General features: G+C 33.6%; 1 protein-coding gene across 1 annotated transcript; it reads left to right on the top strand.

Moving 5' to 3' along the window:
* Positions 1–2145: 2145 nt before the first annotated feature.
* LOC126888460 (general vesicular transport factor p115) lies at positions 2146–27575 on the top strand. Its single transcript, XM_050656787.1, has 6 exons — positions 2146–2360; positions 8463–9411; positions 11289–11672; positions 17742–17956; positions 24232–24666; positions 27123–27575. The coding sequence occupies exons 1-6, from the start codon at positions 2283–2285 to the stop codon at positions 27471–27473; spliced, it is 2412 nt and encodes an 803-aa protein (XP_050512744.1). The 5' UTR covers positions 2146–2282; the 3' UTR covers positions 27474–27575.
* The last annotated feature ends 101 nt before the right edge of the window (positions 27576–27676 follow it).

The raw sequence follows: 27676 nt of genomic DNA on the forward strand, positions 1-27676 counted from the left end.
CTTGTTCTTGCTCAAATCTTGCACGGTCAGTCTTGGTCTTGGTCTTGCTAAAATTAGGCGGTCTTGGTCTTGGTCTTGCGAAAATGCAAGAACAAGACCAAGACCGATTTTGGGCAACACTACTTTCTATATGCAAATCATTGGGTGTTAAATGCAGTTTCGCAGTATGAACTATATCCATGCAGTGCATCAATGCTTGCTTTCTTTCAACACCAAATGTATGTACCGCTATGACCGCTAAAATCGACGAGCGCGCTAATAACCGGCAAAATAGCGCAAAAGATGGAAAACATAATACATTGCGATTCAAAAAGAGATGAAACTATAGTGGAGATGGAAATGATCGTTATAAACGTATAAATTAACATTAAATTACATAATTTCCCACCTTTAGACGTATCAGAGGAGTAAGGAGTATGACAACTGTCACTGTGACAGTAGAATTTTATAAAATACCATCTCATCATTGGCTCGACAGCCCTTTCTGGGTCTTGGCCTGTTCCAGGATTCTTCTCCACTCTGATCTGTTTCGTGCTTTTTTTCTCCAGTTTTTTATTTTTAAGGTTTTTATATCATTTTCTATTTTTCTAAATATCTCAGCTTCGGTCTTCCTCTTGTTCTTTTTCCTACTGGCATCTGTTTGAATATTTTGTTTGGTATTTCGCCTTCTTCCATTCTTTCTACATGTCCCATCCAACGCAGCCGTCCTATTTTAATGAATGTTATGATATCTGGATCCTGGTATATTTCGTATAGTTCAAAGTTGTCTTCGCCAAATTCCAATTTCTTTTGTGCCCTTATATATGTGTCGCAAGATTTTTCTTTCAAAGGTGGCTAGCAATGTTTCCTCTCTTTTAGTGAGTGTCCAGGTTTCTGAGCCGTATGTGAGTACCGGTCTTATTAGGGTTTTGTATATTTGGCATTTTGTTTTCCTTGCGACGTTGTCTGATCTTAGTTGCCGAATTAAGCCATGATAACTTTTATTGGCAATAAATATTCGCCTCTTCACTTCCTCTGCTACGTTATTATCAGATGTGACTAGGGATCCCAAGTATGTAAAGTTTTTTACCCCCTCAATGTTGTATTCTCCTATTGTTATATTTTGTGGCTGCCTTATTTCTGTGTTTTTACTTACCTGCATATATTTTGTTTTGTTCTATATGCGCATAATAAAATACCATAGACTTATATATTATCATAGACAGAGTGTCATTCAGAGTGAAGTGACGACACCATCTTTTTTATTTGGATCAGTGCTGTTTCACTCTTACGCATAGTAAAGTTGCGACAGTAGTCCTCCGCTTCCGTACCTATACTCACACTTAATGTCATCTTAGTTTCTCAATACAATGTGCTAGAAAGAGATACCGCAAACCAGTGCACGAGATCTTGTCGTCAGGAATCCCGGAGGGTAGGCTCACTCTATGTTAATATTTAACTCTATGTAAAATACTCCTGTCACCGACGTCTAAAGGTGGGAAACTATATAATGTAATGTTAATTCATACGTTTATAACGATCATTTCCACCTCCACCAGTTTCATCTCTTATTGTTTCGCAATGTATTATGTTTTCCATCTTTTGCGCTATTTTGCCGGTTATTAGCGCGCTCATCACTGTATTTTATAATATAAAATATTAATATATTTTAATTGTATTTATTTTTACTTTATATTAAATTTAATGTTGTTCTGAAGCTATTTCAATATTGGCGATATCATTTTAAAGTCTTTCTATTTTAGAATATATAATACATGTCTGAATTGCCGATATAAATGAGTCAGATTAAATAAATTATTAGAAGAATTTTTTTAGTAAGCAACAACATTTTTGTTTAATTTAGTATTATTTTGAATTTGACAACGACACCCGACTTGGGCGTCGAAACGTTAATAAAATCATTTTTTTTGGTAAAATTGTGGCTTATTTCCGATTGAAAATAGTTGATTATATTAAATTTATTTTTTATTTTGTATTTTTTACACAAACACTAACATCTTATGGATAACCAGATTTTAAACATTTTAATTTATGTTGGATATTTTTGGTTTACATACATTAATTATCCTACAAGTTGGATGCTTAGACATATCCAATGAAAACAAAAACGTCATCAAATTTGAATTGTCAGATTTGACATTGACAGTATGCGTTATAAAAGTGACACATATGTATCATAAAAATATGAATATGTGATGTGTTGATTTTAGGTTTGATTTGGAATTGAATAATAAAATGTATAAAGTTATGACTGTACCCTTGTAGAGACTTGAACCAAAAAAATGGAGTATTTTAGAAGTGGACTTAAATCCGTCTTAGGTACAACAGCGCCCGGAAATCAACCCACAGATGCAGAAATAGTAAGAACATAACATCAATAAAATGCAATATGTTTGTCAATTAATTTTTCTCAATAATTCTCGATTCTCCTACAAGGATTGCAAAAACTTTATCTACTATAATTGATTATATTGTGTCAGATTTCTCACCCCTTAGTGTCCACTCTACCATTATTAGGACTATAATTTCAATGATTTTTAGATAAACTTGTCTGTTTTTACAATGAGGCATTTCCTTTAATTACAATTAAGCCAAAACATCACAAACCTTGGAGCACGAAAAGTGTCTGCGTATCAGCCAAAATGTGCGTTCACTACTGTACATCAAGAAATTTTCACTGAATATATGGAGGGGTTCGAGCGAAAACCCGATAACTAACAAAAACATTGTTTAGAGATAATCGCGATTAAAGATTTTAGGAAGTTTGAAGAAGATTTAAAATTGTCATAGGAAGTTTTATCAAATATTTTTTATAGCCTAATGGCAGAGAATTTAATATTTAGTTAGAATAATTTATTTTAAGTTTAATTTATAAAAACGTATTCATAAATAAAACGTGATATTTATCAGGTTTTACCTCATTGAATGAGTATTTTGGATTTATTGGTTTTATCTTGAATTTTTTAAATTATAAAATAAAAGTTAATTGTATATTATTCCAACAAAAATAAATTAATCTGCATTCTTTTTAGAAAATTAAAAGGTAAAATGTGTCTTCTTCTGATTCTTTTCACATCATTACGTCTGGAATTCGATCTACAATATAATTACTGGTTTTTAAATTTGTTATTTAAGCATACACCTCTTCTGAAAAATATTTTCTTGGCACATCTTTATCAAATCCGCTTTCTTTGCTTCACTTTTTGGAAAGGTACTTTTATTTAACTTTCGTAAATTGCCCGGAGTTGGTAAGTATATGGTTGCTTTTTGGGATGGAATTTGTTTTAGCCTTTTAGGGCGTAGAGTAGGAGTTTTTTTAATTCAAACCAATATCTTCTGATATTTTTATTAACTGGTTACCGTTTTCCACTATTGTCTTCTTTAGAATATCATCCAGTAGAATCACTGTTAGCTACAGCATTTATCATCTGAGAATATACACAGCGTTTTTTAAAAAACTTTTGACACACTGGAATTCATTCATGGTAAGCTAGTGGAAAGAAACATTTCTTACTAAATTTCGTTCCTTTCTTTGGGAGTTTTAGGGACAAGTCTAGTCCAAATTAGTTTGACAGGTATATTGTACAAAATTAAAATTTTTCTAGACTAGACTACTACTACTAAACTCCAGTAATTTCTACAGATTTTCAATAGTCTTCAGACCACTTTTCAGTACACTTAAATTTAAATTTACTACAATTGATTTGCTGTAGTACCTTGGAAGCTCTGAGTTTGTTTTTCATTATAAATATGGGCTAATAATAATAATTCTAACTGCTTTTTTGTTTTCGTAATATTCAATTGTCAATTTACGCCATCTTTTACTGGGTTTTCGCAGGAAAAAAGTGTGCTGAAATTTAATAAACTATCATAGTCTAAAATTCTTTTATCGGATTTTCGCATGAATATATTTTGTCAAAATGAACAATTTTGTAATCTTCATCTCCGATAAAATTAATTATCAGTTTTTAACTTAGAAATATTTTCAATAAAATTAGTAACCTTACTCAGGAAAAAGAAGATAATTGATTCTATAATGCTCCGTTGGTGTATGTTGACGGAAACAATTATTTGAGATAATAAAAAATAAGTATAACAACGAACAGTAAATATTTTATTTATTTTGGTAACAAACAGGTGTTGCTTAATTAGATCTCGGAAAAGGGTTGGTCATTAGCGAGTAGTGCCTCGGTTGCACGGTGTGAATAGACTGTGTAGAAAAACCACAATCGATTATATCGATGTTATGCCTTCTACAATATGATCCGGAGAGGACAATAAATCACTCCGATCTGACGCATAAAAACAGACACACTTCTGCAGTTTCAAAAACGAATGCCATGTCCCCAAAGTGAGTTGTTGACATATTGGTCTGATTTGGTAATTAATTTATGGGAACTTCAGTTTGTTAAACTGACACTCCAAAAACATATGGTCAGGGGATGCATTCGTTTCGTAAAACCATGTCTTTCTTAGCGTCTGTTTTGTATATTAACAGTGACTTTATATGACCCATATTATTTCGTTTTGAGAAAAAATATTAAAATTAAAATTAGCAAAAATAGTAATTAAAGCGTATCGCTATAATTCTACCGAATTCTCATATTATAAATATGTTTACAACAAAGTATTTTTATCAGTAAAGTTATATATCGGGTTGGTGTTATTTAAAAATATGAGTTAACGGTTTTTACCATGTTTGGTTTTTATTAGTTATTGTGCTTAAAAATGTTAATATCAAATAACATTTACCAGTGGTAGGAGACGTGTTTGTACTACAGCAGAAATAAAAATACCGGATTTCATAATTTTGGTATTTATCGGGTTTTTGCTCGAACCCCTCGATATTACTATGTAGGTACAGGACAACCTATCTAAAACTTATCCAGCTAAAAAAGTGTACTATTAAAATGATCTGGGAACCTCTAAAAGTGTTGCAGCAAAACAAACTTGGTCCATAAACAATCTTTGAAATAAAACTCACACATCTCAAACATTTTCCGTTCCAAATCCTGAAAATCTAAATGAATACTTCGTTAATGTGAGTAAAAATATACTATCAACTATTTTGCCACAAAAACTGCCCTAATTCAAGAAAGGTCTCGAATTCATTCTTTATAAGACCAATTGATAAATCTGAACTGATTCAAACAATCAATAGTATCAAAAGCAAATCTTCCTGTAGTACTGATGGACTATGCATAAAAATTTTTTCAAATCGTCCAGAAAATGTGTTGAAAGTCCTCATTTCACTAATAATTAATGATTCTTTTAGAATGTACCACTGATGCTGTGTTTTCTGTACTACATAAGATTTACCAAGCACTGAACAATAATCTGTACATCGGCTCTGCCAAAGCTTTTGATTGTGTAATTTACATTTTGATTAAAAAACTAAATTTCTACCCAATTCGAGTTATTTCTTTGAATTGATTCCAATCTTACTTGGATAATAGGAAACAACTAGTTAGAGCAAATGATACAGACTCTAGTCTCAAAAACATTGTACAGTTGAGTCCGCGAGTCTTTACCTGTGCGTCATCATTTAAAGCATACGAAATAAGTCGAAATCTATTTCACGTAACAACAACTGACAGAAAGTGGCTACTGTTCCGGTTCCGATTACAGGTTTTATTTTAAAATTTGACGTTATCAAATATATAGAATGTCAAATGTAAGTTTTGCTTCAAAATTTTTGTGCAGAATTACAGCTACATTTGAAGTAGCTTAATAAATTCTTTTATTATTATTGATTAATAAATAAATAAACAATTTATAAAAAAATTCAATAACATATTTTATTTTTGTTATTTTATTCACTTTGACGGAAATCTAAACACAATCATTTCTTTACTGTGTGAATGACGTTAGCTTTGTATGTTTTAAATATTAATTGCCAAAATATAATTATTTACCTTAAAATTTCAGAGCCCAATATAAAATTAGTTGTGAAAACAACTGTTTGTATATTATAAAGAAACTTCAAAACGCAAAAATTAGACAAAAACCGCAAAAAATTCAACTGACTGACAGCCACAAAAATAAACAAAGCAGAAACGTCAAACAAATTGTGCTTAAAATATGAAAACATACCGAATCATCTTTTTTTGTACCTATCTCTTTTCAATGCACTGAGTGTAGATGGTTCATAAAAATAACATGTGTTTTTACTTAATAACAAACGGCAGCTGGTTTGTCATGAGTTTCATGCGTGGAAGAGAATGGTGCTAGATAAAAAGTTTGTGTTTTATCTCGCCAGGTATTAATGACGCACGGGTAAAGACTTGCGGACTCAACTGTATGTGAGGTACCACAAGGTTTAGTATTGGGTCCTCTACTTTTCCTTATCTATATTAATGGCGTCAATAATTTAAAAACCAATGCAAAAATTTTTCTTTTTGCTGATGATACTAGTATCACTTGGAGCAACTTAAATATTGCAACTCTCAATGCAACATGCAACTATAACTTCTGATCTACTTATAATAAAAAGCTAATCTGACTCTAATTTACTTTCTTTTAACGTAGATAAAACAGTAGCATTATCCTAGAAAGGAGCTTTTCAACCTTTTTTTCTTATTATAACAGCCAGATCAGTACTATTGATTCTGTAAAACCTTAAATGGCCGTTCATGGGATTTTAACACTTCCTTCTTTATATACAGTAGAAGCTCTTTATTCGCGGGGTATATGTTCTGTAAATATACCGCGAATATAGAAACTGTGAATATGGAACAGTAATTTATATGGGATTATAAGGGTTGCGTTCCTAGGTGACGAAATAATAAAGCAAATACTTACAGTTTAATTTAAATTTTTGACCATACATATTGATTAATTACATATTATCTTCACATTTAGCATGAATAATTTTTAAGTAATTTTCTCTTGCTTGGCAGTGTTTAAAAACGTCTTCAATTCGGACTGCTATTTAGCAGTGGCATTACCAATTTGCCTCTTAAGAATAATGCTTCGTTCCATAGATGGAAAAATTTTCATAAAAAAATCATAAAGCTCATTTTCCATTCTTAAACCGTCACATTTTTTTTTCAAATGAAATGTCACGTTTCCAGTGTTTGGTTAAATCATCTTCTTCAATGGATTGTGAATTTAACATTTCCTCCATCTTGCGATTCAAGCATCTCCTATATCTCACTTGATTCTATCTGTTCAAACCCATCTCGTTCCATTTCACTCGCAATTTCGGCAATGTTTGTAGTTAAAATTTGAGCTTGCACAGATTCTTCATTTCCCACAGTAAGAACAGTTCACAGTTTTTTCCAGAAAGATTTGAATGTCAAACTTAAGTTCTTGCAATGATTCTTTTATGTTTACAATTCATTTTGCTACGTCAAATTCCTTCCAGTATTCCATAACATTCAGATCAGGATCACATTCCATGTTATTCAGTATCATTTTGAAGGTTCGTCTAATGTAATAGAGCTTAAGGCCTAGATTATTATTTGGTCCATAGTTTGAATAAAAGCCTTCTAGGTGTAGTTGTAATAAGGTCAATTTTATTTTTTTATTGTCCACTTTCTGACGTGTTGACAAAGGATACCGAATGCTTTTTATTTTGGTATATGTATGTACCGATGTATCGATTCGATCCACGAATAAAGAAATCTTAGACCGCGAATACAGGAATTGGGTCGCATTTTTTCAGTCAGCGAATAGTGAAAACGCGAATAAGGAGCTTTTACTGTATTTCAAAAACTGTTTGCTTAATTCTTAAACACCTACATGTCTTTCCAGCAAGAACTAATCATAAATACTCCACCAGAACTTTTGATGTCTATTTACTGATCCCGTCCACCAAGTTAGTAAAGAAATCTATATTATATTCTACAAAAAAAAACTATACAACTATCTCACTTTACAACTTAAATCTGCAACATCTTTCCCTAAGTTCCGTAAAATGACAAAAGCCTATCTATCTGAAAGACCATAATAATATTATTATTCAGTAGAGGAGTTTCTTAACAAATAACTAAGAAATTACGGTACCCTGATGTACAAGTAACTAAAGTATTTTTATCTATATTTGGGTGTCATATGTAGCAGCTTAAACTTTTTAATTCCTAAGGTTGACTATGCAATTGGCATTTTATTTAAATTTTGCAATAAGGGACCGTTCAAGTATTACGTAACGCAGGATCGGAGGGGGGGGGGTAAAAAATCTTCAAAAATTGCGTTACGCAATAGTTAAACGCCCATAAGTGTGCATTACGTAGGGGGGGCCAAAGATCTTCAAAAGTCGGGTTACGTAATACTTGAACGCTCCCTCAATTGTTTTTGTTTTTTATTTCATTCTCTTTTATTTTATAATATTGACAATTTATGTAATTTCAGTAAATTGTATTTGTTATTGTTTTTTTTTTCGGACTATTTTTAAGCTTTTTCCATAAAATTTTAAAATTTTCAAAGATGATAAAACATATTTATATTCTATTTTCTTGTAGGTTGAAAGGTTATTTAGTCGAGTTAGTACATCTACATTATTAGAAGACAGAAGAGATGCCTGTAGAGCTATTAAAGCCCTTTCCAAGAAAAATAGACTGGAGGTTGGGGCCCAGGGTCTAGACATATTGAGACAAGTATTAGAACTGGACAGGAGTGACTGCGAAATAGTAGGATACTGTTTGGATACCTTATGCAATATAACATCAAAAGAAACATTCGAAGAAGAAAATGAAAACCTAAATCGACAAATTAATGTAGGAGAACAATTCACAGAGATGTTCCTTAAAAATTCCGAAAATGTGACGTTAATATTAGGATTTATGGAAGAATACGATTTTAGGGTTAGATGGCCAGCTGTAAGATTAATGACGTCATTAGTAGCATCTAAACCAAAAGATGTGCAAGATATCATACTAGTCAGCCCCATGGGTGTGTCGAAGTTGATGGATTTGCTGTTAGAGAATAGGGAAGTTATTAGAAATGATGCATTGTTGCTGTTAATTAATTTAACCAAATCTAACGCTAATATGCAAAAAATCGTTGCATTTGAAAATGCATTTGATAGACTATTTGATATAATAAGAGGTGAAGGTTGGACTGATGGAGGTATTGTAGTAGAAGATGGGTTACTACTAATGCTGAATCTTTTAAGAAATAATAATAGTAATATCAACTTCTTCCAAGAAGGTTCCTATCTACAAAGGATTGCACCAATGTTTGAATTGCCCCCAAATTTGGAGGAAATTGGCTGGACTCCTCAGAAAGTGTCGAATTTTCTTTGTGTTCTGCAATTGGTGCGCACTGTTGTATCTCCCAATAATTCTTCACAAATTATCACAGCTTGTCAGAAAACTTTAAGGAACACTAATTTATTAGAAGCTTTATGCAACATTTTAATGGCAAATGGAGTACCTGCTGATATCCTTACGGAAACTATCAACACAGTAGGTTAGTATATCGGAAGTTTTTTTTAATGAAATCATATACTTAAGAGAGTAGGCGGAAATACTTTACGGCTATCCCTAATTTTTCTTTCTTTACATGGCAAATTACGTGTAGTAAAATGCTCACTGGTATGGAAGCTACACGAGATGTAAACATTAGTAGTTGACAATGACATTTTTATCATTAATACAGAGATGACTATTTTGTGTAGTTTTTGAATGTTCTTGGATAACTGTTACTTATATAATCGCTTAAATTATTAATTCAGTTAATTAATAGGATTATTTTTTACTATGTATTTAGTGATTATAATAATTTATATACTATACAATAAAAACTAATAATTGGGAAAAGAGAAAAAGTGATAAAATGATTTTAATAATATACTGTTACTATGGAATGCTTAGATAAATTTTGAACATCGTTAATCGTTAACAACAAAATACAGTAGATCGTCGATAATCCGAACGCAAAAAAAATTATAAAATTAAAAAATATGATCGCGGACCGAATTTTTTAATTTACTGTGACAATATGGGCAAAATATGACCACGGATTTTTGTTTTGTTTATACAGAAATACATACGATATATTTGTTTATTATGCAGGTGTTTTATTCCTTTTAACTTAAACGTATGTACATATGTACTATGTTTATGAGCTTTGTATGTATTTTGAACATATGTTCGATAATCCGAACAATTTGATAATCCGAACTACCCCTGTACCAATTAGTGCGGATTATCGACGCTCTACTGTACTTGCATCACAGAATATAGCCTGGTGTATTCTGTGCTTGGATCTTCAATAAATAATAAACAATAAATAACTTTTTATCAATTTCATGTCAAATCAATTATTCAATATTATTTAATAAACAACTCAAAATATATTTAGTAGCCTTGTCAATGTCAACACATTCTGTTCTGAGTGTGTTGTATGACAAAGAGAGCGAATGTTCAATTTGGAAAATATCACCATGGGCATTGTTTTCATTTTTTCGAATCCTGGAAAAACTGATAAATATTTTTGAAAAATTTAAGCACTGAATGAAAAATGACATCATTACCGAGGATAGAAAGTCCCTTACAATTAACAAAAAGTTTCTTTTGAATGAGAGACTTGTAATTTGAAAGTCACACTCAATTTTCTTTTCTTTTTCACCCCTGTAACTTATTAAAATAAACATTGTAGAAGTTTTCAGGGACTTTCTACCCTTGGTAATGATGTAATCTTTCATTCTGCATTTAAATTTTTCAAAAATACTGATTTCTCAAGATTCGTAAAAAATGAATGCATTTAAAAAGCATTGGAACGAAATTTTGTGCGTATGCTCTTAATGTATACAGATGTATACACACATAATATTACTTGTCTAGTTCAAAGTTTTATATGCTATTGCATATCAGCAGCTTTCCTTACATGAAACTTTTATCTTCTTTGCAGCTATAAACCTATCTTTGTGGTTCTTATGTTCCAGACTGCTATTAAGTTATCTTTTGGGGTTTTTGTCAACCCATTTGTTCTCATTGCTAACACGTTTTCTTCCTAGCTTTACCTTTTCTGTCACTTTGTGCTTTTATTTTGATGATAATCTGTCCAATGATACATTACTTCTCTTGTTAACATAATTTACAATAATATTATTCATTTAAATCTGAATCATTTAGACATATATGCCCTTCCTCATAAATTTCCAATGAATACTATAGTAACTTCGTAATACCTACTACTTTTTTCACAGTAAAATTCAGAGAGGATTGAGAGACTGTATTTGCTTTTACAGTACTACCAACAAAATGAGTAACCATATTTAGAGTTTAGACCACAGTGAGTAGACACCTTTACTTTATATTGTACTAAATATTTTATTCTTTTAGGAGAAGTAATCAGAGGAAATTTAACAAATCAAGAATACTTCACAAACGTATTAGCACCCTCCAACCCTCCTCGCCCAGCCATAGTAGTTCTATTAATGTCCATGGTCAACGAGAAGCAGCCTTTTACTCTAAGATGCGCGGTGCTATATTGCTTCGAATGTTTTTTGTTTAAAAATGAGATCGGACAAGAATTAGTGGTTCAAACGTTGCTGCCCAGCAACACCGCAGCTTCTAATCTTAGTATGGGACAAATATTGTGTAGTGGCTTGTTTAGTAAGGATCATTTGAGTAATTGGTTTTCTGCTGTGGCCATGTCTCACTGCCTCATCGAGAATCCAGCTCAGAAGGAACAGTTACTCAGGGTTTTATTAGCTACTAGTTTAGGTAAGTCCACGAATACAATCAAAAATTTGCGAATATTATTAGCGTAAATAAGTCCATGCATACAATCTGAGGCGCTCAGAGCAACAGTAGCCTAACCCACAATCCACAATTTTACCAAAACGCTTTTATTGAGTTTCAGCCACATAAAGGATAACTTTAATGTAATAAAAACGTTTTCGTAGAATTGTGGGTTAGGCCGCTGTTGCTCTGAGAGCCTCAAATATACATGACTTGTCAATAGTAGTACGTTCTGACAATCGTAACAGCTGACTAATAAGTTCAAAGCGGCTTCGTGCCTGATTCCCCTATTTAACATCAATGTGTGAGTGAGAAAGGAAGACACTATTAACCATGCTTTTCAACCTAGTTCGTGAGATATTCATCAGAAAAACCAATATAACTGGCCATATAAATACTAAAACAGTACAAATGACTCCATAAGCAAACAATGTAGCTACCATTAGTAGGAGCAAGCAACGACTAATGGAAGCATTCAAGGAAGCACGAAAAGAGGACTTAAAATAAACGAAACAAAAACGAAAGTATATGACCATCAATATAACACTTGACAATGAAAATAATATCTCAATAGACAACTATACAATTGAACATGTGGATACCTTCACATATCTGGGCGCAGAAATCAATGAGAAGAATTCCATAAGTACCGAAATTAATGCACATATTTCCACTGGGAATCATACATACTGTGCTAATAAAAGATTGATGACATTGAAATTATTAGACAAAAGCACCAACATAACTATCTACAGAACATTGATTAGACCCGTAGCAACCTATGGATGTGGAACCTGAGTAATGACAAAAAAAGATGAAGCCTAACTCAGGACATTCAAGTGAAAGATTCTGAGAAAAGTATATGGCCCGGTGCAAGAGGAAGACAGCACATGGAGAATGAGAAGAAACGACGAGGTTAATTAATTAAATGAAGGATTTGTGAACAGTTATAGACTGTTATGGCTTGGACATGTCCAGAGACAAGACAATAAAAAAAACAGTCAAAAAATATTACAATGGAAGCCGATAGTAAGATGAATTATACAAGGAAAGGTGGAAGGCCGAAGATCACGAGGAAGATCCCCAACAAGATGGATCGATCAGATTACAGGAATATGCAAAAGACCTATGCATGAGTTAAAATTAATGACCAGAGACAGAGATCTTTGGGGATGGACAATACACGACATCACGTCGACCACTACACTCCCTCCGGGGGTCAGGATTGAAGAGAGAATAAGATGAAAAAAAAAGGAAGGTTCATAATGAGATGATTGAAAACCATGAATATAAGGCAATGTAGGAGAAGGGCACAAGAGATACAGACAGAGTCAGACAAAGACCCATCCAGGGTAATGATGCTAAAACAAGAAGAAGAACTCACCCTCCAACCCTCCTCGCCCAGCCGTAGTAGTTCTATTAATGTCCATGGTCAACGAGAAGCAGCCTTTTACTCGTCCTATGCGCAGTCCTATATTGCTTCGAATGTTTTCTGTTTAAAACACCGCAGCTTCTAATCTTAGTATGGGACAAATATTGTGTAGCGGCTTGTTTAGTAAGGATCATTTGAGTAATTGGTTTTCTGCTGTGGCCATGTCTCACTGCCTCATCGAAAATCCATCTCAGAAGGAACAGTTACTCAGGGTTTTATTAGCTACTAGTTTAGGTAAGTCCATGCTTACAATCAAAAAGTTATTTGCATACTTAGACAAATATGCAACAAAAATTTATTTTTATCAATAATATGTATAATTAATTAATATTTAGCAAAAGATACTTTTTTAATAAATTCTACTAAAATTTTTTCGGCCCGCGCAGAGATTGTTTTAGATTTTTTGGATCATTCGAAACAAAATAGTTATTTATGAAACAGTTCGTGAAGTATGCTTTTTGCGAACGCACGCAATGTTTAGACGCATCGCATAAGTTCGCAAAAAGTACTTCACGCACAGTTTCATACAATATTTTATCTACGATAAACAAATCAAAAAACTGTTAACTCTTCGTCACTGGAATTCATTTCTATTCTACAATTTTTAGAACTTTGACATTTAAAAATTCTAACTTCTTTCAAACCACAAAACTGTCAAAACTTTTGTTGTAATTTATTGCTCAAATGTCATCACTATGACAACGCGAGTTAAGGATATTTGATTATAACGACAGAGATAGCTATACAGTGCCTGTCTATTCTTAATTCAGATATACTTTCCAGTTTACCTTACCTTTGCAGTGTACGTCAACTTAACAAAAAAAAGTTAGGTTATGTAGAGATGTTGGTGGTGGACATATACAGCATATTGTTTGATTTTATTTATTATTGTTACTTATAATTTTGTTAATTCTTTTTATTTTTGATTAGAGTTCTGTGTTAAGGGTTTTGACTGATTTTTTATGTTTTATAATGTTAATCAAAATTAATTGATAAACCAATGATATAAATTCAGATTAAAACAGGCTAGCTTTGATCCCAATAGGTAATTGTGGATCGCTCGTTATGAAAGTGTGCCAAAAAACAGTGCGAAAAAGTAAACCCATTTAAAATACATTGTTACTTCACGCACACTTTAAATCCTTCACGCACTGCTATCTATAATGACAGTTTTCACAAACTAAAATCTTATGCATAATATGAGATAAAGTGGATAAAAGGTCTTTTGTAATTTTTCTCTTAAGTTGATCGTTTTTCAAGGCTCAAAATCATAAGTAAACAAGCTGAAAATGCGAGCATTATCATAACGAAAACTTTGTTTATATACGTATTTAAATTCATAATATAGAAAATTGATATTACGAAAAGCTGTTTAGAATTAAAAATTATGTTTTAATGTGCAAGTATATCATTCTAATTTAAATGTTGTGAACTATAAAGATACTTAACTCGAAATTCATATTTTTTTACATACCTCGTATAAAATTAATAAAATTTGATTCAGGATGGTTGCATCATAAATCTTAGACCAAGAAGAGATTTTTATGAAGAATATTTTTTCTTCGTCAAATTAAAAATACAAGAGTTATAAATGAAAATGATGTTGGTATCCATAATTTGAGAAAATTCGTCAAATATTTTTTTCCATTAGAAGGATGTAATTTCATATATCAGAACATACTTTTTTATTCCAAACCACATTTTAAATAACAATTTTCCAATATTGTAAAATAAATAAGACATACATGGTAAAGATACTTTTTACTGATGAACTTTACTTGGATCTACAGACCGAGCGAGTCTCGTAACCCACGTAATTCCACGGCTTTGCGCCACGCTTCACGCAACCGTATTTGCGTACTTGTGTTTCGAGTTGCGTACTTGTGTTTCGAATTTAAATATAATCGTTTCTACTGATTCATTATTAATATAGTATAATATGTAATATTGCTTTCAAAATATACTCAAATTGTATTTTTATACATACATATTATTTTATATAATAATTAAATTCACTATAAAATGTCATTTATATTTTATTAATAGCTAAATAATTTAAAATTTAGTTTGACATTCACGAAGTGTCAAACTCAAATGTAAATAATAACATTTGCTTTGCGTAACAAATTCAGATTAAAAAAGTAGCCTACTTCTTAATCAAAGATTTCAGCTGACGTTTAGTGCGTGGTAGGAAATAACCGGATTGTGACGTCACATTTTAGATTTTGAGGTCGATTATCTCGAAGACGGTAGAGATATCGAAATGCCGTTTTCAGATTTGGATTCAGAAGATAAAACTACATAAGAATCCATCGATACATCTGCTCTAAGTATTGCAGGAGTGGCAACGCAATAACACACAGACATTTTTTGCAAATTTATAAACGAAAAGTTTTCGTTGAAAATATAATTTTTAAAATTACGAAGTACCTGAATTCAAGTACAAACCTTATTCTATCAGTTCTTGATTGTATTTTGAGCTTATTTAATTTTAACACATTGTTTTTTAGTTTTTTATTCAGCCCGATCGCCTGTCTTTCCATAAGGAACCTTTCTCATTACCTTACTGACTTGATGATTACAAAAATAAAAATAATAATATTTTTTACTTGTGTTTTTGAGCCTTGAAAATCGTAATTTTTTGTTTGTTTTTTCAGTTTTAAATTGTTTATAACCCGAAAACAAACAACTTAAGAGAAAAATTACAAAAGACCTTTTTTGTTTCGAATGGTCCAGAAAATCTAAAATAATATCTTCTCAGGCCGAAAAAAATTATTTTAGTAAAATTTAAAAAAAAGTCATTTTTTAATTATTAATTAGAGTCTAGACGAAATTATTTAGGGCACCCCTTATTTTTTATAATTGTTAACATACTAAATTACATATCAAATAATTTTTATCCATTAAAAAGATTGGTGAAGGTCGTTTTTATATCGGATTCTCTACTATAATTTGCTTTCAGCAAATGAATTCGTTGTTTTAACGATTTCATTTTTAAATGTTCGTTGAGTAGAAAAAATTGCTAGATTGTTGTCATCAGAATTCAAAAATTAAACTTTTAATGTCTTAAAATGATCAGAGTAAGATAATACAGCCTCTAACCAGGTTCCCGATCTTGTCACCACTGGTTGTGGAAAAAATGGTGTGTTGGAAGCCTGTCTTTATACAGTTCAACTCTGCGCCTTAACAAACTTTTTTACACTCAACAAATTATTGACAAGAAGAAAGTCTGTTCTATGTTCTTCAGCAACCCTTCTAATATCATGGGATAAACATGTCAACTGAATCATTTTGGATTAAATATTTGTAAATTTTTTTCTGCCTTGGTGCCATATTATATAAAACAGCGTCAGAGAAAAAAGGCAAGAACTTTTCGTGAGGTATAGCAGTTGGAAGATAAAAGAATTATTTGTTTTATCTCTTTGTTTTGAAGTTATTAAATGTTATTGTTAACCACCTCGATCAGTAAATGAACCATGTATCGGTCTACTAAATCCGTCGTTTGATCTACGCAAAAGTAAACATATTGTTTCCTATTTCAGATCTCATTTTTTCTTTGACCGACAAAAAAATGTAAAGAATCAACATTGTCAAATTCTCCTTTAAAGTCTTAACATAAAAGTTTTAAACTGACTTATGTGCCAACTACTTATCTATTTGAATATATTATAAAACAGTGTTCAAATTATAATAACTATCAGTTTGTTACTATTTATGAATATCATTAATTAAAAAAGGAATGTCATGTAAATAATTGTATTTTTTGTCAACTTTATTTAGATATCTAAAAACTGCTTAATATGACATATGTAATGGATTACTGGTGTGTAGATAATACAATAATTAATTCCTGAACAATCCTACTATGGGTCGAAGCTCGTGAAAAGATGGATACCTACCGAAAGGAGACGCAAGAGTCGGCCAAAAATAAAACGGAATACAAAAACAATGCCAGAGAGAAATCTGCAGCGTGGAGATTAAATAGACCTGTGCAAATGTCCACTGTTGAACGTAGGCCTCCCTAAGTTTCTGCCGTTCCTCTCTATCTTGTGACTTTTTTGTCTAGTTTAATTTATCATCAGAACATAAAACATTTAAGGATGCTCACGAAGCATCTCAAATTTGTTACACCATAATGCCCAGGAGAAGATGATAAAGGAGAAAATGTGTCACAGTTGAGCCCATCAGAATCAAAACCTGCTAAATCCAAATTTTTCGTTCAAAACTAAAAGTACAAATTTCTGAAGATGTAAGGGACATGCAGAAAAATGACAAACTAGTCTGCCATTTAATGATATTTAATGATGCTCCTTTGATTGAAAAATGCCGAATACTTTTTGAAAAATTTACATTTTTAATGTTTTTTTAGCCCCCTGACAAAATTTCAAAACATGGATTTAGCAGGTTTTGATTCTATAGGCTTCAATTAGAAAGTACCAGAATGGTTCTGGTACTTTTTTATGGGGGAGAAGCCACCAAAAATGGCTTTAGAAGATGTCTTGCAATCATTATTGTTTGGATAAAAACAAATCGTATGCATTTTTATTTAAATTGAGATATAATATTCTGGTTTTCAAATGTTATAAATTTGATTAAATATTTACAATTTTTATTTTTAGGATCTCAACCTGTTAGTTTACTTCACCAATGTGCGGTATATTTACAACATACGAGTAAATTACAAGCAAAACTGGGAGTGTTAATGCTGCTGGCACAGTGGATGTCACATTCATCAGAAGCTGTAAAAATATTTTTAAATGTTCCCGGATCTATGGCCTACCTGACTGCCCAAACGTCTGCTAGTGAGTTTGATAATAATGAAGAACTCCTCCAGGTAAATTTTCCCCATTGCAGTTTTCTTATATGTACGGCTATGCACAGCATAACCATTGCAGGTTATACTGTGTTGCCAGATTGTTAATTGTTCCTGATGTACACAACTTTGTCATTGGTACTGTGTTCTCTCCTAGGCAGCACCATCCGGAATGGGACGTTTCATAGCCGCCGGTTCATCGCTGCCTTTTCGATGCCTCCGATTCACCGCCAGTCCATTTCATCGCCGTCCGTTTAATCGCAAGTTTAGTCAGTTGATTTTGTATTATGGGAGATGACACGACACGACGTTAAATTCAGTTCAAAACTTATGACAGATAAAAAGATGACAGAATAATATATTAATATACTGTTCTATTTCTACTTCCCCTAAATTTGATTCTAAAATTGTTGGCAAAAATCAAAGTCCCATAAGTCCAATCCTATGAAACTCTGAGACATCTGTGGTTTCGACCTGTTCCGCGTACCACCAACGAACTGCTATACATCAAATATTCATATTATGAATAAAGTACTAAATTTGTAGTGTTAAATGGCCTTTGTAGAAATGTACAGAGTGGCCCAAAGAAAAGAGTACACCTCGATATTTGGCAGTATGTATTAGATTTTAAGAAAATGACGAAACCGGTCGATTTTTTATCTAAGGGGGACACATTTTTCTGTACATACATCTGTCATTTGTCAACCCCCTCCCTTCCACTTCTCCCACTCTTTACTTTTAAATAGTGAATAGGGGTTGTGTGCTAGCTCATTTGAAAGGTTATTCAATTCTCTATTCAGTAATATAAACATTAACATAATTATTTATACAGGGTGCCCAAGAAAAATGTTTTTAAATTAAATTAATTGACACAAAAAGAAGAATTTATGTAATTTATTTAATTCAAAATACATTCTACTGCTGTCACAAAACAGAAAAAATGTTTTTTGATAAATAAACATTGCCTTTTGCTTAAGGGGGGGGGGGTATGGTTTGAAATATTTAATTTTTGTATTATTTTAAATAAACGTGCATACTCTCAAGAATACTCTCTAAAAATTTCAGATTGATCGGAGTAAAATTACCCGAGATACAGAGTGTTGAATATCCCTACCTTCGACCCGCTTTGCCGCGGCTTCGCGCCACCACGCTTGAGCGTAGTGATAAACGTTAAACAACTGTTCGACTTCTCTTTTGTAGATTACTCCGCAATTCAAAAAACATATTCCAATGTTCATCACTTTACGATTTGGCAGACAAATAAGAAGATGAAGATGCTGTTGTCAAAACTTTAAATGCATTTTTCTCAAAACTGCTTTTTCAAATGCGGTGGACATTGTAACTGAAAAACTACTTGACCGATCTACCTGAAATTTTGCATAGATTTTCTTTAGACATTTCGTGAGGTAACAACGTCGAGATATTTTTCGTTTTGTGCTTATTTTTTGTTCAACAATATTAAATCTGTTGGTTTTCATAAAATTTTTATCAAAAATTTCGTATTTTTGACTTCTGAGTGATACCAAAAATTCAAAAATCATTAACACATTCGCGGTCATGACTGCATATGAAGTCATTTACTCCATAAGAATACGTGTATAAAATGACAGCGTGTCCGCGAATGTGTTAAAAATAAAAAAACTCGACGTTGTGACCTCGTGAAATTCATAAGCTAATTAAATCTTTTTGAATTTTTTGTTTCGTATGATCCAGTGATGAGTTCGGATGTCCACCGCAAAATCCATTTTTTTTTGAGCTGCCTGCCAAAATTTGTCACCAATGGCTTATTTTTTAATATTTTGGATTGAATTTTTTCTTAAATATTCTTCGAATTGTACTTAATATGTTTATTTAATTTAAAAATAAAATAATTCTACCATAGCTTCGTAAAAAATTCACAAAAACGTGCTTGATATGTTGATTTCAAACGATACCCCCCCCCCCTTAATTTCAATGTTCAAGCTGCCACCCATCTGCCTCTTGGTAGGTTGAATATTGAATTTAAGCAACAAACAATGTTTATTTATCAAATAAACATTTTCTTTCTGTTTTCTGTCAGCAGTAGAATGTATTTTGAGTTAAATAAATTACATACATTCTTCTTTTAGTGTCAACTAATATAATTCAAAATAATTTTTCTTGGACACCCTGTATAAATAATTATGCCAATGTTAATATTACTGATGAGCTAGCACACGACACCTATTCCCTATTTAAAAATAAGGGGTGGGGGATGTGGAAGGGAGGGGGTTGACAAATGACAGATGTGTGTACCGTAAAAATGTGTCCCCCTTAGAACAGAAATCGACCTGTTTCGACATTTCCTTAAAATCTAATAAATACTGCCAAATATCGAGGTGGACTCTTTTCTTTGGCCACTCTGTATATTATGTTCAATGTAGTGTTAGGTTAGGTTAGGTCATTTCCTAGAATTCCTAATTAATATTAAAAATAAATAATAAATGTAACTGTCGAAAATTGGTCGGAAATTCGGAAATAAATCAGTTAGCGATGATTAACTGACTGGCGATGAATCGACCGGCGATGAATTGGCGGCATCGAAAGGACGGCGATGAAACGTCCTAGACCCACACCATCATTCATAAATGAATAAATACTTCTACAGGGAACACCTTTCGGTCACAGATAACACTTGGGACCTTTTGTTTTTCTTATGTTCAGATCCTATGCATCTAACAAAAATATATTACGAATAACTCGGTATGAGAATAACGAATTTCAAGATATACGCGTTTAAACAATTTTTTTTTTAAACAAAATAAAAACAAAACAAGTTATCAATCGAAGTAGCACAGAAAACGACAATAAATATCGTTCCCATACCACCAGATTGACAACCGGTGGAATACTTTCTTTACAAACCTCCCGAGATTTTCAAAAATTATAAATCATACAGGATGCCGAGGAAATTATAATTCATTTACTCTTTTGTTGAGTACTAAGGAATCTTTCTTGTGGGAACTTTTACCACGCTGAGCAGATGGGTTGTGAATTATTTAAAATTCTCTCATCTTAATTTCCTCGGCATCCTGTATAATTTATAATTTTTGAAAATCTCGGGAGGTTGTAACCAAAGAAAGTATTCCACCTGTTGTCAATCTGGTGGTATGGGAACGATATTTATGGTTGTTTTCTGTGTTACTTCGATTGATAACTTATTTTGTTTTTCGGTAGATGGCTCTAGTTCATCCGCGGCATTTCGTTCTTTGCAATTCGGAAGGGCCCAAAAGTATGATACCTCCCTCACATATGCTAGTGCTGTGTGGTGGACAAAAATGAACCAAAGTTGTGCAGCCAAAGAACTTGGGAAAGTTCAGAGGCTAGCACTACTTTGTGTTACCGGGGTAATGAAAAGTACCCCGACGGCAGCCATGGAGGTACTCATGGGACTCCCTCCCCTGCACCTTCTGGTGATGGCCGAGGCGAGGCTAGGGGCCTACAGACTGCAGTTAAATGGTGTCTGGAGGCAAAGGTCATACGGGCACACCAGGATTGTGGGGCACATTCGTGACCCCATCCTGGATACGGTGAGTGACTGGAGTCCGGTCACTCACAAATTTGATCCTCCCTTCAAGCTGGGGTTAAAACCCCCGGTGGAGGGGGATAAAAGACCGCAGAGTGAGCTAACATGGTTCACGGACGGTTCAGTGATGGGCGGGCGCTCTGGAGCTGGAGTGTATGGTGTAGAACCCGAGGTGTGCATATCTATGCCTCTTGGGCAGTACACCACTATATTCCAGGCGGAGGTGGCTGCTATCACGACTTGCGTCGTAGAGAATATTCGAATGGGCCTTGAGAATAGGACCATACGTATTCTCTTGGACAGTCAGGCAGCACTTAAGGCCATTGCCAGCTGGAGAATTAACTCTAAGCTTGTGCTGGAATGCCGACAACACCTGGAAACCCTGGCCTACCGAAACCGAGTGGAACTCGGGTGGGTGCCGGGACATACGGGGGTTGAAGGAAACGAAAGAGCCGACTCACTTGCGAGAGAGGGTTCGGCTGTCCCCCTTACTGGGCCTGAGACTGGCCTAGGGGTGACCAAATCGGCTGTCAAAGGAGCTGTTGCTAAATGGATCCTTGCGCAGCACACCCGACACTGGAACGATATTTCGGGACAGCGGCACAGCAAGTTAATGATGGGGCGGCCAAACCCCTCGTTAACCGACGAGGCCCTACGACTCGGAAGGAAAAAGCTTAGGGCGGTAACTGGCTTACTAACCGGACACTGCACCCTAAGAAAACACCTGCACAACATGGGGATCTTTCACGGAGACCCTGTTTGCAGGAGATGTGGGGAGGCAGATGAAACTGCCTCACATGTCATATTTGACTGTCCAGCCCAAACCCGATGGCGACTGCAATACGGGGTCGAAAACTCGAACCTAAGTGTCAGAAGTCAGGTAAAGAACCTAATAAAGGGTCTTGTCCTGCTAGCTGGGAGAATGGACCTCTTATAGGTAACAGACGACTTAACTTCAAGTTAAGTAATCCCGAACCCATTGGGGACAAAAACCAAATGATGGTTAACCCGAGACCGAACGGTGTGCAATAAGCCTACTCAGGCTGCAGTACGGGCCCCATGACCACCCGGTTCGATCTAACAATAAAAAAAAAAAATCAAAAAAAAAATGATACCTGGGGAAATCGGAGAGAAGAGGATATGGGACTTCTGATGAGGAGGAAAAAACCTCCCAAATCGTTATAGACTCTTCCTGCACTCTCCGATTTAACCAGAGTATTATGCAGCTGATGCATTTTCGTGTTGCAAAGAAATTGAAAATGTTTTATACATTTTAATTCATTTACTCTTTTATTGAGTACTAAGGAATCTTTCTTGTTGGAACTTTTACCACGCTGAGCAGATGGGTTGTGAATTATTTAAAATTCTCTCATCTTAATTTCCTCGGCATCCTGTATAATTTATAATTTTTGAAAACCTCGGGAAGTTGTAACCAAAGAAAGTATTCCAGCTGTTGTCAATCTGGTGGTATGGGAACGATATTTATTATCGTTTTCTGTGATACTTCGATTGATAACTTATTTTGTTTTTCGGTAGATGGCTCTAGTTCATCCGCGGCATTTCGTTCTTTGCAATTCGGAAGGGCCCAAAAGTATGATACCTGGGGAAATCGGAGAGAAGAGGATATGGGACTACTGATGAGGAGGAAGAAACCTCCGAAACCGTTATAGACTCTTCCTGCACTCTCCGATTTAACCAGAGTATTAGGCAGCTGATGCATTTTCGTGTTGCAAAGAAATTGAAAATGTTTATACATTTTAATTCATTTACTCTTTTATTGAGTACTAAGGAATCTTTCTTGTTGGAACTTTTACCACGCTGAGCAGATGGGTTGTGAATTATTTAAAATTCTCTCATCTTAATTTCCTCGGTATCCTGTATGATTTATAATTTTTGAAAATCTCGGGAGGTTGTAACCAAAGAAAGTATTCCACCTGTTGTCAATCTAGTGGTATGGGAACGATATTTCGCTGATACCTATGATTAATGTGGTTCCTAATACATTTCCAGTGAAAATAATAACTCTTTGATAAGTGTTGGCGATACAATTCTTTTTTATTTGCGTGTCCGCGAAGATTATAACTCCCAAAATATTCATAACGAAAATATTTAGTTCATAATAGATGCCGACGAAAAAAATTATGTCCCTTTCTGTTTCTGTATCTGCCGACGAAAACAACTATTTCTGAGAACTTTTAGTAATTATAATTTTCGTGGGCCCAAAAACAAAATTATGTTTTTTGCTGATACTCCTCAAAAAATAAATTTTTCGCTAACACTTTATTAGGGATTATAATTTTCACAATCATATAATCAAAAACAATATTATTCGCGGCGTTCATTGAAAGTTCTACTCTTACCGGCATTTTTCGGAGTTATACTTTTCGTAGGCGGCGGCGATTTATTGTCGTTTTCTGTGCTGCTTCGATTGATAACTTATTTTGTTTTTCGGTAGATGGCTCTAGTTTATCCGCGGCATTTCGTTCTTTTCTTTGCAATTCGGAAAGGCCCAAAGCACGGTACCTGGGGAAATCGGAGAGAAGATGATATGGGACTACTGATGAGGAGGAAAAAACCTCCGAAACCGATGTAGACTCTTCCTGCACTCTCCGATTTAACCAGTAACCAGAGTATTATGCAGCTGTTGCATTTTCGTGTTGCAAAGAAATTGAAAATGTTTATACATTTTACTTTTTTTTTTATTTTTTGAGAAATTTTGAAATGTTTTTATTAATTTCATCGCATTTTTTAGGGCCTTTGTGCATTCCTCATGGGTCTCTGTGTGCTATATAACGACAATTCAGTACAAAATTACTCGAAGGAAAACTTAAGCCAGCTAGTAGAGAAACGTGTAGGATTAGATACATACTGCAAAAAACTAGTCGAAATATCCAGACACGAAGTGTACGCCAAGGCAGCCAAGCAACCCCAGATTAAGGCCAAACATTCCAGCGAACTTTTATTGGAGTTCGAATTTTGTAAGTTATTAAAATCTCTGGAAGGAGTTATTATCCAGGCGTTAGGAGTTCAGCGAGATCTTTCTAATGGTATGTCAGAACTGAGCCTGAACGAGCACGAGAATTCGTTGTTGCTGCAGTATAAAGAGCTTATTCGAGATCAGGACAAGAAATTGCAAGAAAGTCAGAAGACCATTAATAATTTGCAGAAGTCAATTCGAGATCTAGAGGTAAAGTATTTTAAAGAGCTTGATACAAACTACACTGAGCATCTTTAAAAAGGGGCCCCCTAAAATTTTTGGCATTTTTAATTTTTACGAATCCTACAAGAAATTGATTGTCATTAGATGTTTGTGTAATGTTTACGAATATATTCTAAAGCAGTATGCAATCATTTCTTAATTAACAAATGTAAAAAAAACTTATCCCAAAATGATGATTTAAAAATTAATATTGTCCTTTTTTGTGTTTTCTTCCCTTTTTTTTAGATGCTTCAGTCACTAACTTGACGCAGCGTTCCACGGCTTGAGTATGACATGGAAATTTTCCAAAGTTCCAATCCTCGGGTGTTTCACCAGCAGTGATTTTAGGCCAATCTTTATCATCAGAGATTCTCCGTAACAGTGGTGGTGGTGTAATTTCAGTGGTGTTTCAATCAATTAATTCAGTATAGTCAGTCGCATGAAAGTTGACTTTTGGAGGTCGAAAAACCCTAATTGTTTCTGTTTTTGTAGCTAACATCCTTGCTTTGATTATTCTTCGAAATCCTAATTCTCTTATGTGCTTCCTTTCATCAACTATCATCCTCAGTAGCAAATTTTCTGGGTGGGAAAAAATGCATTTTTTTCGATTACAGGATCAACTACTTTAATCAAATTCTCTGGTAGAAATCTGGTTGATTTGATAGCCTCAAAAACGTGTTCAGGTCCATCTGTTATGTATTTGCTGTTATTTAGTTTAAACCATACAGGCATGTATGATTCAATGAAGGATACTAACAATTTATGTTCAACTGAAGACGTTTCCACACTTACATACATTCTCAAAACTCTGTTAGCTGTAGTCAACCATCGAGAGTGGGAAAGTGGACCCGGTTCTCGAACAGATAAGTCCACAGGGCAGTTGCCTGACTTTATCAAACAACTTATGTCCAGAAGATACGGTTAATCTTTACTCAAAAGATTGCGATTAATGTCTGGTAATTTACAATCAACACTTACAGGGTTTGAAATAAATGCCGAAACGGCAACTCGTTAAAATGCAAACGGCATATTGCCCACTGCAGGGGTCTTTTTACGTTTTCTTCAATAGAAAGAATCACATCATTTTTCCAACCCGTGTTAGTAACGGTACTGTCACACCCCATTACGTCAAGTTCATTACGTCAAGTTTGACATCAAGCGCAGCTTCAACGTACCCACTCAAAAAACTGTTTCTTAAGTCAAAATTTCATTTAATTTGTTGACATGGTTTGGCTACAACTTGGTTTCTTTTTTGTTTTAATTAAACATGTTATTAAAATTAAAAGTTGTTTTATTTATATCGTGTATAACTTTAAACACACTATAATAATTCTATTCCAATTAAATGGAGTGTAAAGTAAACGAACAAAAAATGAATTGTGCTATTAACACCCAACACAACATACTAGACCACACCTTCTTTTAAGGTGCTAATATGTGAATTTTACCAATTTTTGAGTATTTTCCGCTACCGCAAATTAAAAAATATTGCTTGTTTCAAATTTATTTCCTATTTTTTAAACTATTAACTAAACAGTTTTCACTATAGCACGTTCAAATATTATTGGCTAAAGATTGTAAAAATAATTGAAAAATGTCTTGATTACTGAAAAAAACTAAATTTTTAGGAAGGATGCGCTAGCTGAGGTTTCAATATATAACTTTATTTTACTTTGCATTTTACTTATATACCTACCCCAAAGGCAAGTTTTCCGCGGTATAGCGATTAAAAAATGAAAGATTATTTTTTTTTTCGGCCCACCCTAATATACATCTGTTTTGAATAATTTAAATAAATTACTATTTAAATAATTATTACTAAATAAGTTTAGTAAATTAACCTTATTTATTAGGGCAATTTACTTTGGTACTTTTTATGTTGCACAGTAAAATATTCGTTGTCGCGATAATCAAAACAGTCAGACAGTCATATTTTCATGGAAGATACTGTAGTTCTTCTTCCAATTCATCCATTCTTTCAGGTGATTTGAGGGATCTGGCATATAAATATCTTGCTGTCGATATTTTAATGAGTTTTTACCTCCACCAGATTCTATGAGGCTGACCTCCTTTGAGGAGTACTTACCTGGGGACCAGATCCTGTTGTTTCAAAACTCATTTAGGGTGTATTAGCCTCAACTCGTCATGCTCCCAAGAGGGGTTGGCAAGTGTTGGGGTATACAGGGAAGGGATTTGAGGTTTGGGTAGGTTAATACTGGGTTTGGGTAGGTATTTTAGGTTTGGGTAGGTTTTTTGAGAAATACTTATTTCGAAATATACTGAATGTAAAATACAAGAAATTTAGAGAAAATGCATCATAACAGCTTTTTGGTACGTTACCACATTGCAAAAGTGAAAAAAATTTTGGCCTACCCTTTAGTCGTTACGGCTCGTACTTTACTGTAGTTAAGTTTAAAATAATTACATATCTGTATTATTTTTAGGCACAAATAAAAGAATTGCACGAAACTAGCACCCAATTGACTGACCAAAACACACTATTGAAAGCTCAACTCGCAGTTAACCCTACTAGTAAATCGAGTCTCGAAACTAACGAACTACCCCCACCAGCACCAGATGTTCACCTTTTAGAAAAAATCAAGAAACTTGAAGCCGAAAATTCAGAAAAAGATGAAGAACTCGAACGAGTCAGAAAGGACCAGGACGATTTGTTGGAAGTTTTGACTGATCAGGATTTAAAATTGAACACTTTTAAGCAGCGGTTAAGAGAATTGGGAGAGACTGTAGAAGATGCAGATTCAGATAATAATTCCGAAAATGAAAACGAGTCGTGATTTTTTATATTATTTATATTTTTTAATGAAGTGTATTATAAAAACAAATTGAAATATTTCCGATGTTATATTCCAAAAAGTAATATATTTATTTGGAAACGATTAAGTTATTATTATTTACATACTACGGCCTACGGTATATATACAGTAGTAATTAAGCTGTCAGCCTACGGCTTCACAATCATACTTTTTCCCCAGATCTT

Source organism: Diabrotica virgifera, chromosome 7, assembly GCF_917563875.1.
Source record: "Diabrotica virgifera virgifera chromosome 7, PGI_DIABVI_V3a".
Lineage (NCBI taxonomy): Eukaryota > Metazoa > Arthropoda > Insecta > Coleoptera > Chrysomelidae > Diabrotica > Diabrotica virgifera.